Source organism: Oncorhynchus nerka, linkage group LG22, assembly GCF_034236695.1.
Source record: "Oncorhynchus nerka isolate Pitt River linkage group LG22, Oner_Uvic_2.0, whole genome shotgun sequence".
NCBI classification, from domain to species: Eukaryota; Metazoa; Chordata; class Actinopteri; order Salmoniformes; family Salmonidae; genus Oncorhynchus; species Oncorhynchus nerka.
In genome coordinates, this window is record NC_088417.1 from 6,362,404 (window position 1) to 6,376,773 (window position 14,370).

The 14,370-nt window shown below is 45.4% G+C and overlaps 1 protein-coding gene across 4 annotated transcripts in view; it reads left to right on the forward strand.

Annotated features, from left to right (window-relative positions):
• The window catches only part of LOC115127598 (eyes absent homolog 1), a 160,716-nt gene that overhangs the window by 65,554 nt on the left and 80,792 nt on the right, over positions 1-14,370 (forward strand). For 2 of the 4 annotated variants that reach the window (XM_065006874.1, XM_065006875.1), the window contains 2 exons: positions 12,133-12,215; positions 13,965-14,244. In XM_065006874.1, the coding sequence (XP_064862946.1) occupies positions 12,133-12,215; positions 13,965-14,244 (363 nt within the window). The remainder of the gene's footprint in view (positions 1-12,132; positions 12,216-13,964; positions 14,245-14,370) is intronic. The other 2 variants (XM_065006876.1, XM_065006877.1) reach the window with 1 other exon arrangement.

Genomic DNA, 14,370 nt, shown 5'->3' on the forward strand with positions numbered 1-14,370 from the left:
CCTAGTAGAGCCCCTAGTAGAGATGGTAGAGCCCCTAGTAGAGCCCCTAGTAGAGCCCCTAGTGGAGCTCCTAGTGGAGCCCCTAGTAGAGATGGTAGAGCCCCTAGTAGAGATGGTAGAGACCCTAGTAGAGATGGTAGAGACCCTAGTAGAGATGGTAGAGCCCCTAGTGGAGCCCCTAGTAGAGCCCCTAGTGGAGCCCCTAGTGGAGCCCCTAGTAGAGCCCCTAGTAGAGCCCCTAGTGGAGCCCCTAGTGGAGCCCCTAGTAGAGCGTGGAGCCCCTAGTGGAGCCCCTAGTGTGTGTGTGTGTGTGTGTGTGCCTGCGTGTGTGTGTGTGTGTGTGTGCGTGTGTGCGTGTCTGTGTGCGTGCGTGTGTGTGTGTGTATGTGTATGTGTGTGTGTGTGTGCGTGTCTGTGTGCGCGCGTATGCGCGCGTGTGTGTGTGTGTGTGTGTGTGTGTGTGTGCCTGCGTGTGTGTGTGTGTGTGCCTGCGTGTGTGTGTGTGTGTGCCTGCTGCGTGTGTGTGTGTGTGTGTGTGCCTGCGTGTGTGTGTGTGTGTGTGTGTGCGTGTGTGCGTGTCTGTGTGCGTGCGTGTGTGTGTGTGTGTGTGTGTGTATGTGTGTGTGTGTGTGCGTGTCTGTGTGCGCCCGTATGCGCGCATGTGTGTGTGTGTGGCCAGCTGTCCAGGGGAATATGATTAGATTAATGTTTTTACTCTCTGCTTCCACGTCTGATGCCACAGGGGCTTTGTGTGGTGCTACAGTCATTGTCCCAGACAGGAGAGGGGATCTGCTTGACTCTGTGTGGTGCTACAGTCATTGTCCCAGACAGCAGAGGGGATCTGCTTGACTCTGTGTGGTGCTACAGTCATTGTCCCAGACAGCAGGGGATCTGCTTGACTCTGTGTGGTGCTACAGTCATTGTCCCAGACAGCAGAGGGATCTGCTTGACTCTGTGTGGTGCTACAGTCATTGTCCCAGACAGCAGAGGGGATCTGCTTGACTCTGTGTGGTGCTACAGTCATTGTCCCAGACAGCAGAGGGGATCTGCTTGACTCTGTGTGGTGCTACAGTCATTGTCCCAGACAGCAGAGGGGATCTGCTTGACTCTGTGTGGTGCTACAGTCATTGTCCCAGACAGCAGAGGGGATCTGCTTGACTCTGTGGTGCTACAGTCATTGTCCCAGACAGCAGAGGGGATCTGCTTGACTCTGTGTGGTGCTACAGTCATTGTCCCAGACAGCAGAGGGGATCTGCTTGACTCTGTGTGGTGCTACAGTCATTGTCCCAGACAGCAGAGGGGATCTGCTTGACTCTGTGTGGTGCTACAGTCATTGTCCCAGACAGGAGAGGGGATCTGCTTGACTCTGTGTGGTGCTACAGTCATTGTCCCAGACAGCAGAGGGGATGCTTGACTGTTGCTTGACTCTGTGTGGTGCTACAGTCATTGTCCCAGACAGCAGAGGGGATCTGTGACTCTGTGTGGTGCTACAGTCATTGTCCCAGACAGCAGAGGGATCTGCTTGACTCTGTGTGGTGCTACAGTCATTGTCCCAGACAGCAGGGATCTGCTTGACTCTGTGTGGTGCTACAGTCATTGTCCCAGACAGCAGAGGGGATCTGCTTGACTCTGTGTGGTGCTACAGTCATTGTCCCAGACAGCAGAGGGATCTGCTTGACTCTGTGTGGTGCTACAGTCATTGTCCCAGACAGCAGAGGGGATCTGCTTGACTCTGTGTGGTGCTACAGTCATTGTCCCAGACAGCAGAGGGGATCTGCTTGACTCTGTGTGGTGCTACAGTCATTGTCCCAGACAGCAGAGGGGATCTGCTTGACTCTGTGTGGTGCTACAGTCATTGTCCCAGACAGGAGAGGGCATCTGCTTTTATTTAACATCAACTTTATCAAGTTTATAAATAGTTTTTTACATATATTTTCCGAGGACACATCTGAATGTATTTCACAATTTATATATATATATATATGTATTTATTTTTTATATATATCTATATAAGCAAAGTGAAATGGTGAGATGTACAGCAACTACATGATTAATTCATTTAAAATGTGTGGTCTATTATATGATGATTTCCTAGTTTACTATCAAGGTGCTGGAGTAGACAGAGGCTGCCCCTCTAACGCACTGCTCATAGAGCTACCCACAGGGCTCTTGTCTAAAGTAGTGCACTACTTATAGAGCAACCCACAGGGCTCTTGTCTAAAGTAGTGCACTACTTATAGAGCTACCCACAGGGCTCTTGTCTAAAGTAGTGCACTACTTATAGAGCTACCCACAGGGCTCTTGTCTAAAGTAGTGCACTACTTATAGAGCTACCCACAGGGCTCTTGTCTAAAGTAGTGCACTACTTATAGAGCTACCCACAGGGCTCTTGTCTAAAGTAGTGCACTACTTATAGAGCTACCCACAGGGCTCTTGTCTAAAGTAGTGCACTACTTATAGAGCTACCCACAGGGCTCTTGTCTAAAGTAGTGCACTACTTATAGAGCTACCCACAGGGCTCTTGTCTAAAGTAGTGCACTACTTATAGAGCTACCCACAGGGCTCTTGTCTAAAGTAGTGCACTACTTATAGAGCTACCCACAGGGCTCTTGTCTAAAGTAGTGCACTACTTATAGAGCTACCCACTGGGCTCTTGTCTAAAGTAGTGCACTACTTATAGAGCTACCCACAGGGCTCTTGTCTAAAGTAGTGCACTACTTATAGAGCTACCCACAGGGCTCTTGTCTAAAGTAGTGCACTACTTATAGAGCTACCCACAGGGCTCTTCTTGTCTTAAAGTAGTGCACTACTTATAGAGCTACCCACAGGGCTCTTGTCTAAAGTAGTGCACTACTTATAGAGCTACCCACAGGGCTCTTGTGCACTACTTATAGAAAGGGCTCTTGTAGTGCACTACTTATAGAGCTACCACAGGCTCTTGTCTAAAGTAGTGCACTACTTATAGAGCTACCCACAGGGCTCTTGTCTAAAGTAGTGCACTACTTATAGAGCTACCCACAGGGCTCTTGTCTAAAGTAGTGCACTACTTATAGAGCTACCCACAGGGCTCTTGTCTAAAGTAGTGCACTACTTATAGAGCTACCCACAGGGCTCTTGTCTAAAGTAGTGCACTACTTATAGAGCTACCCACAGGGCTCTTGTCTAAAGTAGTGCACTACTTATAGAGCTACCCACAGGGCTCTTGTCTAAAGTAGTGCACTACTTATAGAGCTACCCACAAAGTAGTGCACTACTTATAGAGCTACCCACAGGGCTCTTGTCTAAAGTAGTGCACTACTTATAGAGCTACCCACAGGGCTCTTGTCTAAAGTAGTGCACTACTTATAGAGCTACCCACAGGGCTCTTGTCTAAAGTAGTGCACTACTTATAGAGCTACCCACAGGGCTCTTGTCTAAAGTAGTGCACTACTTATAGAGCTACCCACAGGGCTCTTGTCTAAAAAGTGCACTACTTATAGAGCTACCCACAGGGCTCTTGTCTAAAGTAGTGCACTACTTATAGAGCTACCCACAGGGCTCTTGTCTAAAGTAGTGCACTACTTATAGAGCAACCCACAGGGCTCTTGTCTAAAGTAGTGCACTACTTATAGAGCTACCCACAGGGCTCTTGTCCCACAAAGTAGTGCACTACTTATAGAGCTACCCACAGGGCTCTTGTCTAAAGTAGTGCACTACTTATAGAGCTACCCACAGGGCTCTTGTCTAAAGTAGTGCACTACTTATAGAGCTACCCACAAGGGCTCTTGTCTAAAGTAGTGCACTATGTAAGGGGACTGGATGCCACATGGGACACACACACACACACACACACACACACACACACACACACACACACACACACACACACACACACACACAACAGATGTTAATTAGGTGAATAATTGTGTCCATGCGTTCTGTCTTTCTGTCCCACTGTGTGTGTGTGTGTGTGTGTGTGTGTGTGTGTGTGTGTGTGTGTGTGTGTGTGTGTGTGTGTGTGTGTGTGTGTGTGTGTGTGTGTGTGTGTGTGTGTGTGTTAGCTATTATCCAGTGAGCTGCAAGTCTGCAGTCCATTCCACTCTCATTTAAAGGAAGCCCATCTGGACTTGATAGGCTATTCCCAAGTGGGGCATATGAACTTCTGCCACAAATATTGTGCACTGATGATAGACATGGCCCTTGGCTAGGGGACTGATCAACCAGAGCAAATGGACTTAAATTGTAGTGTCCAGAAGGCAGGAGAGAGAGGGGGAGGGAGGGAAATAAGGAGGGATGGTGTCTGGTCTTGAGTGAGTGAGCTAACTGGAGCAGGACCGGGGGAGGGAGTGAAAACATGCCCCCCGGGGAACCGCAGGCACCCCCCCAGCCCCCCAGCCTGGGCCCTCTCTAGTGAGGCAAGCAGGGGTTCAGCAGGCACCCCCCACAACCCGCCCTACCAATCCCCCAGCCTGGGCCCTCTCTAGTGAGGCAAGTAGGGGGAATGGTAGTAGGTGCCAGCATTACCGGTTTGTGACAAGAACTTCAACGCATCTGGGTTTTTCACGCTCAACAGTTTCCCGTGTCTATCAAAAATGGTGGGAATCATTGGGGTCAACATGGGCCAGAATCCCTGTGGAACACTTTCGACACCTTGTAGAGTTGAGAATTTAGGCTGTTCTGAGGGCAAAAGGTGGGTTGCAACTCAATATTAGGAGGGTGTCCTTAATGTTTTGTCCACTCAGTGTATATACAGTACCAGTCAAAAGTTTGGACACACCTACTCATTCAAGGATCTTTCTTTATTTTTTACTCTTTTCTACATTGTAGAATAATAGTGAAGACATCAGAACGAGGAAATAACACACATGGAATCATGTAGCAACCAAAACTGTGTGAAAGAAATAAAATATATGTTATATTTGAGATTCTTCAAAGTAGCTACCCCTTGACAACAGCTTTGCACACTCTCTGCATTCTCTCTACTCTCAACTTCACCTGGATTGCTTTTCCAAGAGTCTTGAAGGAGTTCCCACATATGCTGAGCACTTGTTGGCTGCTTTTCCTTCCCTCTGCGGTCCAACTCATCCCAAACCATCTCCATTGGGTTGACGTCATTGATTGTGGATTGTGGAGGCCAGGTCATCTGACGGCAGCACTCCATCACTCTCCTTCTTGGTAAAATAGCCCTTACACAGCCTGGAGGTGTGTTGGGTCATTGTCCTGTTGAAAAACAAATGATAGTCCCACTAAGCGGAAACCAGATGGGATGGTGTATCACTGCAGAATGCTGTGGTAGACATGCTGGTTAAGTGTGCCTTGAAATCTAAATGAATCACTGACAGTGTCACCAGCAAAGCACCCCCACACCATCACACCCTCCTCCTCCATGCTTCGAAAATCATCCGCTCACCTGCTCTGCGTCTCACAAAGACACGGCGGTTGGAACCAAAAATCTCTCATTTGGACTCATCAGACCAAAGGACAGATTTCCACCGGTCTAAGGTCCATTGCTCGTGTTTTTTGGCCCAAGTAAGTCTCTTCTCCTTATTGGTATCCTTTAGTAGTGGTTTCTTTCCAGCAGTTCGACCATGAAGGCCTGATTCACACAGTCTCCTCTGAACAGTTGATGTTGAGATGTGTCCGTTACTTGAACTCTGTGAAGCATTTATTTGGGCAGCAATCTGAGGTGCAGTTAACTCTAATGAACTTATCCTCTGCAGCAGAGGTAACTCTGGGTCTTCCTTTCCTGTGGTGATCCTCATGAGAGCCAGTTTCATCACAGTGCTTGATGGTTTTTGCGACTGCACTTTAAGAAACTTTCAAAGTTCTTGAAATGTTCCTTATTGACTGACCTTCATGTCTTAAAGTAATAATGGACTGTCGTTTCTCTTTGCTTATTTGAGCTGTTCTTGCCATGAGGCAAGGGCTAACTTCTGTATATCACCACTGCCTTGTCACAACACAACTGATTAGCTCAAACGCATTAACTTCTTCGGGCTAGGGGGCAGTATTCAGAAGTTTGGATGAATGAGGTGCCCAAAGTAAACTGCCTGTTACTCAGGCCCAGAAGCTAGGATATGCATATGAGTCGTATTGGATAGAAAACACTCTAATGTTTCCAAAACTGTTAAAATAATGTCTGTGAGTATAACAGAACTGATATGGCAGGTGAAACCCAGAGGAGAATCCATCCAGAAAATAAAACAATTCAGCTCACTCTTGATTACTATGGCTGTCAATGGGAATATAAAAGGAAGACCTCCCAGATTGCAGTTCCTAGGGCTTCCACTAGATGTCAACAGTCTTTAGAAAGAGTTTAAGTTATGCCAAATTCCTCTTTCAAATGACACCATCAGCGACAGAATAGAGGTCATGAGCAAAGACATCTTGGCTCAAGTAGTTGCAGATCTGATTTCAAGCCCGGCAAAATTCAGCCTTCAACTCGACGAGACCACAGACGTTTCCAATCTAAGCCAGCTTGCTGTATTCGTGCGCTATGTGAAAGACGACGTGATAAAGGAAGATTTTTTATTTTGTAAGCCTCTTACAACAACAACTAAGGCAGCCGATGTGAAGAAACTTGTGGATGACTTCTTCAAAGACAACAATCTTTTGTGGGATATGGTTTCTCCAGTTTGTTCGGACGGAGCTCCAGTCATGCTGGGAAGAAAGTCTGGTTTTGGTGCGCTAGTGAAAGCCGATGCACCACACATCATTGTTACGCATTGTATTCTGCACAGGCATGCGTTGGCAACACAAACCTTGCCTCCAAAACTAGCAGAAGTATTAAAAATTGTAGTGGAATGCGTGAACTATGTGCAAACTAGTGCTCTGAGGCGCCGCATCTTCAGTGAGCTGTGTAAAGAAATGGGCTCTGAATTCGAGGTACTTCTGTACCATTCTAACGTTCGGTGGTTATCCCGGGGGACAGGTGCTGCGTCGTGTTTTTGCCGTGCGTGTGGAATTAGCCCTGTTTTTGCAAGAGCACCAACATTGTCATGCAGATTGCAGAATGCAGTTCATTCTCATTTTAGAGTACATGGCTGATATCTTCGCAGCTCTCAATCATCTCAATCAAAAGATGCAGGGCGGTGGAGTCAACATCATCGAAGAGGAGGAAAACCTGAAGGCTTTTCAAAAAAAGCGACCGTTATGGAAACGACGAACAGAGAACGATAACTTCGCAAACTTTCCCCTGCTGGACGACTGTGTAAGTAAGATCGAAGATGTATCTGGAATCTGAGACATTTCTGTACCCGCGGAACTGAAGCAAGCAATTGCCACGCACTTAGATGAGCTTGCAAAGTCTCTCGACGGATACTTCCCTACAAGAGAGTCATATCCAGCATGGGTGAGACAGCCGTTCACGTTTAGTGTTGAGACAACAGATGTCAATGATGAATACCTCGATGATATCATTGAAATTCAGCAGAGCCAGGTTCAACAGCAACTCTTCAGAACAACAAAGCTTTCAACGTTTTGGTGTCAACAAATGGTAACGTACCCTGTTATTGCTAAGAAAGCTCTGGAGATTTTCATACCGTTTCTTACAACATATCTTTGAGAGCAATCCTTTTCGAGGATGCTGGACATAAAAATGAAGAAAAGTAAGAAAATGACATGAGAGTGGCACTTGCCAAGGTGAAGCCGCGCATTTCTGAACTGGTCTCTGAAAGGCAACAGCAGAAGTCACACTGATTTGCAGTAAATATTCATTATTATGTTTTTGTTTTTGTGTGAAAATCATGATTTGATGATTTTGTTCTTTGAACACAGTGATGTTGACGCATGGTTCATTTTGTGCACCACTAAAATGTATACCTATGTTTTGAATTTGAAAAAAACATATTTTATTTTTCCAATTAAGAAGGGTTCGCTGAATGCGCATTTGAAACTGGTGGGGTTCAGTACCTCCAACAAGGTTAAGAACCACTGCTTTAGAAGCTTCTGATAGGCTAATTGACATCATTTGAGTCAATTGGAGGTGTACCTGTGGAGCAATTTCCAAATGCCTGAAGGTACCACATTCATCTGTACAAACAATAGTACGCAAGGTTCAACACCATGGGACCACACAAACCATTTTAAGGCAATGCTACCAAGTACTAATTGAGTGTGTGTAAACTTCTGACCAACTGGGAATGTGATGAAAGAAATAAAAGCTGAAATAAATCATCCTCTCTACTATTACTCTGACATTTCACATTCTTAAAATAAAGTGGTGATCCTAACTGATCTAAGACAGGGAATTTTTACACTGAATTTATTGTCAGGAATTGTTTAAAACTGAGTTTAAATGTATTTGGCTAAGGTGTATGTAAACTTCTGACTTCAACTGTATCTCTGCTGCTTCTGGTCCCAAATTGCACCCTATTCCCTATTTAGTAAACTATTGACCAGGACTCCGGTCAAAAGTAGTGCACTGTGTAGGGAATAGGGTGCCCATTGGGACGTAATTCTCTGATCTCCTGATCTCGCTGCTACTCTTCCTGTTGTCTTCTTTGACATGAGAGGACAGGTGGAGGGAGAGTGTGGAGAGGAGTCATGCCCTGTGGCCTCGTCTCCTGTCCTCTCTTCTCTTCATCCCTCTCTCCCAGGGCAGGAAAACAGCATGCCCTGTGGCCTCGTCTCCTGTCCTCTCTTCTCTTCATCCCTCTCTCCCAGGGCAGGAAGACAGCATGCCCCGTGGCCTCGTCTCCTGTCCTCTCTTCTCTTCATCCCTCTCTCCCAGGGCAGGAAGACAGAAAGCCCTATAACTCATGTCGTGTATATTATTAAGCCATTAGATCCTATCAGCTCTTCTTTGAAAGACTGAATTAGCCCTAGAGGTGGTTCTTTCAAAGCAGCGAAGAGAAGACATATTCTACATATTCATTAGCAGGATGTCAGACACCCTTTTCAATTTTCAGTTTAAGAGGATTTTAATGCCATGGGAAACACATGTTTACATTGCCAAAGCAAGTTAACTATATAATAAACAAAAATGAAATAAACAATTTTAACGGTTAACGGTTAATTACAAATTAACCGTTAACATTACACTCACAGAAGTTCCAAAATAATTATGACATTTCAAATGTCATATTATGTACAAATAGTTAAAGTACAAAAGGGAAAATAAATAAGCATAAATATGGGTTGTATTTACAATGGTGTTTGTTCTTCACTGGTTGCCCTTTTCTTGTGGCAACAGGTCACAAATCTTGCTGCTGTGATGGCACACTGTGGAATTTCACCCAGTAGATATGGGAGTTTATCAAAATTGGGTTTGTTTTCAAATTCTTTGTGGTTCTGTGTAATCTGAGGGAAATGTGTGTCATCTCTTTTCCTTCCTCTCTCCCTCCCTTACTTTTCTGTAGCCCCCCCCTCTCTCTCCCTCCCTTACTTTCCGTAGCCCCCCTCTCTCTCCCTCCCTTACTTTCCGTAGCCCCCTCTCTCTCCCTCCCTTACTTTCTGTAGCCCCCCTCTCTCCCTCCCTTACTTTCTGTAGCCCCCTCTCTCTCCCTCCCTTACTTTCTGTAGCCCCCTCTCTCTCCCTCCCTTACTTTCTGTAGCCCCCCCTCTCTCCCTCCCTTACTTTCTGTAGCCCCCTCTCTCTCCCTCCCTTCCTTTCTGTAGCCCCCTCTCTCTCCCTCCCTTACTTTCTGCAGCCCCCTCTCTCCCTCCCTTACTTTCTGTAGCCCCCCTCTCTCCCTCCCTTACTTTCTGTAGCCCCCTCTCCCTCCCTCCCTTACTTTCTGCTATCCCCCTCTCTCTCCCTCCCTTACTTTCTGTAGCCCCCCTCTCTCCCTCCCTTACTTTCTGTAGCCCCCTCTCTCCCTCCCTTACTTTCTGTAGCCCCCTCTCTCTCCCTCCCTTACTTTTTGTAGCCCACCCCTCTCTCCCTCCCTTACTTTCTGTAGTCCCCCTCCCTCCCTTACTTTCTGTAGCCCCCCCTCTCTCTCCCTCCCTTACTTTCTGTAGCCCCCCCTCTCTCCCTCCCTTACTTTCTGTAGCCCCCCCTCTCCCTCCCCCACTCCTCCACCCTTCAGTTGGCCTAACACAACAGGCTCAGTGTTCAGCCAATTGTGAGGGCCTGAGACGTCCCCCCCCTGTCATTCATCAAGCCAGATCCAATCAGTGATAAGGAAGGAAGAGGACGAAGATAAGGCTACTGTTTGGTTTTGAGCCTCTTCCTCCCTCCTCCCTCCCTCCTTCTCTCTCTCAATTTCAATTACAATTTAAGGGCTTTATTGTCAAGGGAAACATATGATGTTTACAAAGCCAAAGCAAGTGAAATAGATAATAAACAAAAGCGAAATAAAAAGTAAACTGTAAATATTACACTCACAGTAGTTGTAAAAGAATAAAGACATTTTAAATGTCATATGACGTCCATATACAGTGTTGTAATGATGTGCAAATAGTTAAAGCACAAAAGGTAAATTAAATAGTCATAAATATGGGTTGTATTTACAATGGTGTTTGTTCTTCCCTAGTTGACCTTTTCTTGTGGGAACAGCTCACAGATCATGCTGCTGTGATGTCACACTGTATTTCACCCAATAGAAATGGGACTTTATCAAAATCGGTTTTGTTTTTCGAATTCTTGTTGGTCTGTGTAATCTGAGGGAAATATATGTCTTTAATATGGTCATACATTGGGCAGGAGGTTAGGAAGTGCAGCTCAGTTACCACCTCATTTTGTCGGCAGTGTGGACATAGCCTGTCTTCTCTTGAGAGCCATGTCTGCCTACGGCGGCCTTTCTCAATAGCAAGGCTATGCTCACTGAGTCTGTACATTTATTTATTTATTTATTTCACCTTTATTTAACCAGGTAGGCAAGTTGAGAACAAGTTCTCATTTACAATTGTGACCTGGCCAAGATAAAGCAAAGCAGTTCGACACATACAACGACACAGAGTTACACATGGAGTAAAACAAACATACAGTCAATAATACAGTATACATAGTCAAAGCTTTCCTTAAAGTTTGCTCTCTTGCTCTCTCTCTCTCTCTGTCTCTCTCTCTCTCTCTCTCTCTCTCTCTCTCTCTCTCTCTCTGTCTCTCTCTCTCTCTCTCTCTCTCTCTCTCTCTCTCTGTCTCTCTCTCTCTCTCTCTCTCTCTCTCTCTCTCTCTCTTTCGCCTAGGCCCTCACTGTTGGCTACCTGACATCATTGTTCCACCAACATATTTTGTTCTCTCTTGGTTTTGTTCTCTTGCTCAAAGTGTTACAATGTGCCTTAATTAACTAATATTATTGCTCTTCCGTGTTCTATTGGGCCTGGATATTTGGGGGGGGTACACTATCATATACCATACACTATCATATATCATACACTATATCATATATCATACACTATCATATATCATACACTATATCACACACTATATCATATCATACACTATCATATCACACACTATATCATATACCATACACTATCATATATCATACACTATCATACATCAATCACTATCATATATCAATCACTATAATATATCACACTATATCATATCATACATCATACACTATCATACATTATCGTATTTTATACACTATCGCACATCTTGCACTTTCATATACATACATTATCATACATCATACACTATAATACATCATACACAATCATATACATTACCATATCATACACTATCATGTATCATACATTATCATGTATCATACACTATCACATATCATACACTATCCTAGATCATACATTATCATGTATCATACACTTATTCATACATTATCATATATCATACATTATCATGTATCATACACTATCATATATCATACACTATCACATATCATACACTATCCTATACCATACACTATCATATAGCATACACTATCATATACCATACACTATCATATACCATACACTATCATATAGCATACACTATCATATACCATACACTATCATATAGCATACACTATCATATACCATACACTATCATATACCATACACTATCATATAGCATACGCTGTCATTGAGTTTATAGGTGATATGTACAACTCCTTAGTGATAACACTATCATATAGCATACGCTGTCATTGAGTTTATAGGTGATATCTACAACTCCTTAGTGATAACCGTGTGTTTCCCCTGTCCTCTCTAGGTGGTATCTATAACTCCTTAGTGATAACCGTGTGTTTCCCCTGTCCTCTCCAGGTGGCACGTTCACAACCACGTCAGGATTGTACGCAGGAAGCAACTCCCTCACGAACTCAACCGGCTTCAACAGTACACAGCAGGTACCAACATGCTCTACTGTACTCTAGCTTCCTAATACCATGGTGGGCATGTTTACTGTCATTGGTTTATACTCTTGCTAAAATCCTGGGAACCTCGGGATGCGTCCCAAATGGCGACCTGTTCCCTATGTAGTGCGCTACTTTTGACCAGGACCCTATGGAACCCTATTCTCTATGTAGTGCACTACTTTTGACCAGAACCCTATGGAACCCTATTCCCTATGTAGTGCGCTACTTTTGACCAGGACCCTATGGAACCCTATTCTCTATGTAGTGCACTACTTTTGACCAGAACCCTATGGAACCCTATTCCCTATGTAGTGCACTACTTTAGACCAGAACCCTATGGAACACTATTCCCTATATAGTGCACTACTTTAGACCAGAACCCTATGGAACCCTATTCCCTATGTAGTGCACTACTTTAGACCAGGACCCTATGGAACCCTATTCCCTATGTAGTGCACTACTTTTGACCAGAACCCTATGGAACCCTATTCCCTATGTAGTGCACTACTTTTGACCAGAACCCTATGGAACCCTATTCCCTATGTAGTGCACTACTTTTGACCAGAACCCTATGGAACCCTATTCCCTATGTAGTGCACTACTTTTGGCCAGAACCCTATGGAACCCTATTGACCAGGACCCTATGGAATGTAGTGCACTACTTTTGACCAGGACCCTATGGAACCCTATTCCCTATGTAGTGCACTACTTTAGACCAGAACCCTATGGAACCCTATTCCCTATGTAGTGCACTACTTTTGACCAGGACCCTATGGAACCCTATTCCCTATGTAGTGCACTACTTTAGACCAGAACCCTATGGAACCCTATTCCCTATGTAGTGCACTACTTTTGACCAGAACCCATAGGCTAGTAGTTCACTACAAAAGGGAACATGTACGATACAGACCATTTACACTTCATCCACGTCACAAGAATCATCCAGGAATCGATCATGTCTGAAGTGGTGTACGCAGGGATTATCCCCTGCTTCTATGGGTTATGGCAGAGGATGGGCATCCCAAATGGCACCCTGTACACTGTTTACATTAGTACACTACTTTTGACCAGTGCCCCCCATAATGCTCTGGTGCACTATGTAGGCAATAGGACGCCTCCCAAAAATACCAAGACAGATCGCTGTTCAGATGTAGGACACAAGAGACATGTGTTTGCATTTATGTTTTGGAATCTGCACTGTAAAGTAGCAAGGGGGCATATCTCACGTTACTCACCGTCTCTCACTCTCTCCTCTGTACCTCTCCACTTGTTCTACCTTTCATCTCTTTCTCTTTCTTTCTCTCTGTCTACCTTTCCGGTCTCTCTCTCTCCCTCTCTCCATCCCTCTCACTCTCTCTCTTGCTCTCTCTCTCTCTTGCTCTCTCTCTCTCTCCATCTCTCTCTCTCCATCCATCTCTCTCTCTCTCTCCATCCCTCACACTCTCTCTCTCTCTCTCTCTCTCTCTCTCTCTCTCTCTCCCTCGCACTCTTGCTCTCTCTCTCTCTCCATCTCTCTCTCTCCATCCCTCACTCACTCACTCACTCACTCACTCACTCACTCACTCACTCACTCACTCACTCTCTCTCTCTCTCTCTCTCTCTCTTTCTCTCTCTCTCTCTCTCTCTCTCTCTCTCTCTCTCTCTCTCTCTCTCTCACTCTTGCTCTCTCTCTCCACCCTCTCAATCTTTCTATTCTTCCCTTTCTCCATCCTCCTCTCTCTATCCCCTCTCCCCCTCCAGGACTACCCGAGCTACCCAGCGTTCGGCCAGGGCCAGTACGCCCAGTATTACAACAGTTCTCCCTACACCTCCCCCTATATGACCAGCAACAACACCAGTCCCACCACCCCCTCCACCACAGCCACCTACACCCTCCAGGAGCCCCCCAGCGCCCTGACCAGCCAGGCCCTCACGGACCCCCCAGCAGGTAGGCCCCAGGCCCCCCAGGCCACCCACCCTCCATCCCCAGGATCAGACGGCTCTGGAGGGGGTGGCTATGATGCCAGGGCCACTCATTATGGTAACCATTACAGTTTTTTTTAAATCAAATAAACTATATTATTGTAATAATTGTTTCGAATTTATGATAATCAACGATAATCAAAACCCTCCCTGAATTTTGTTGAAAATATAGAAACTGGTGTTA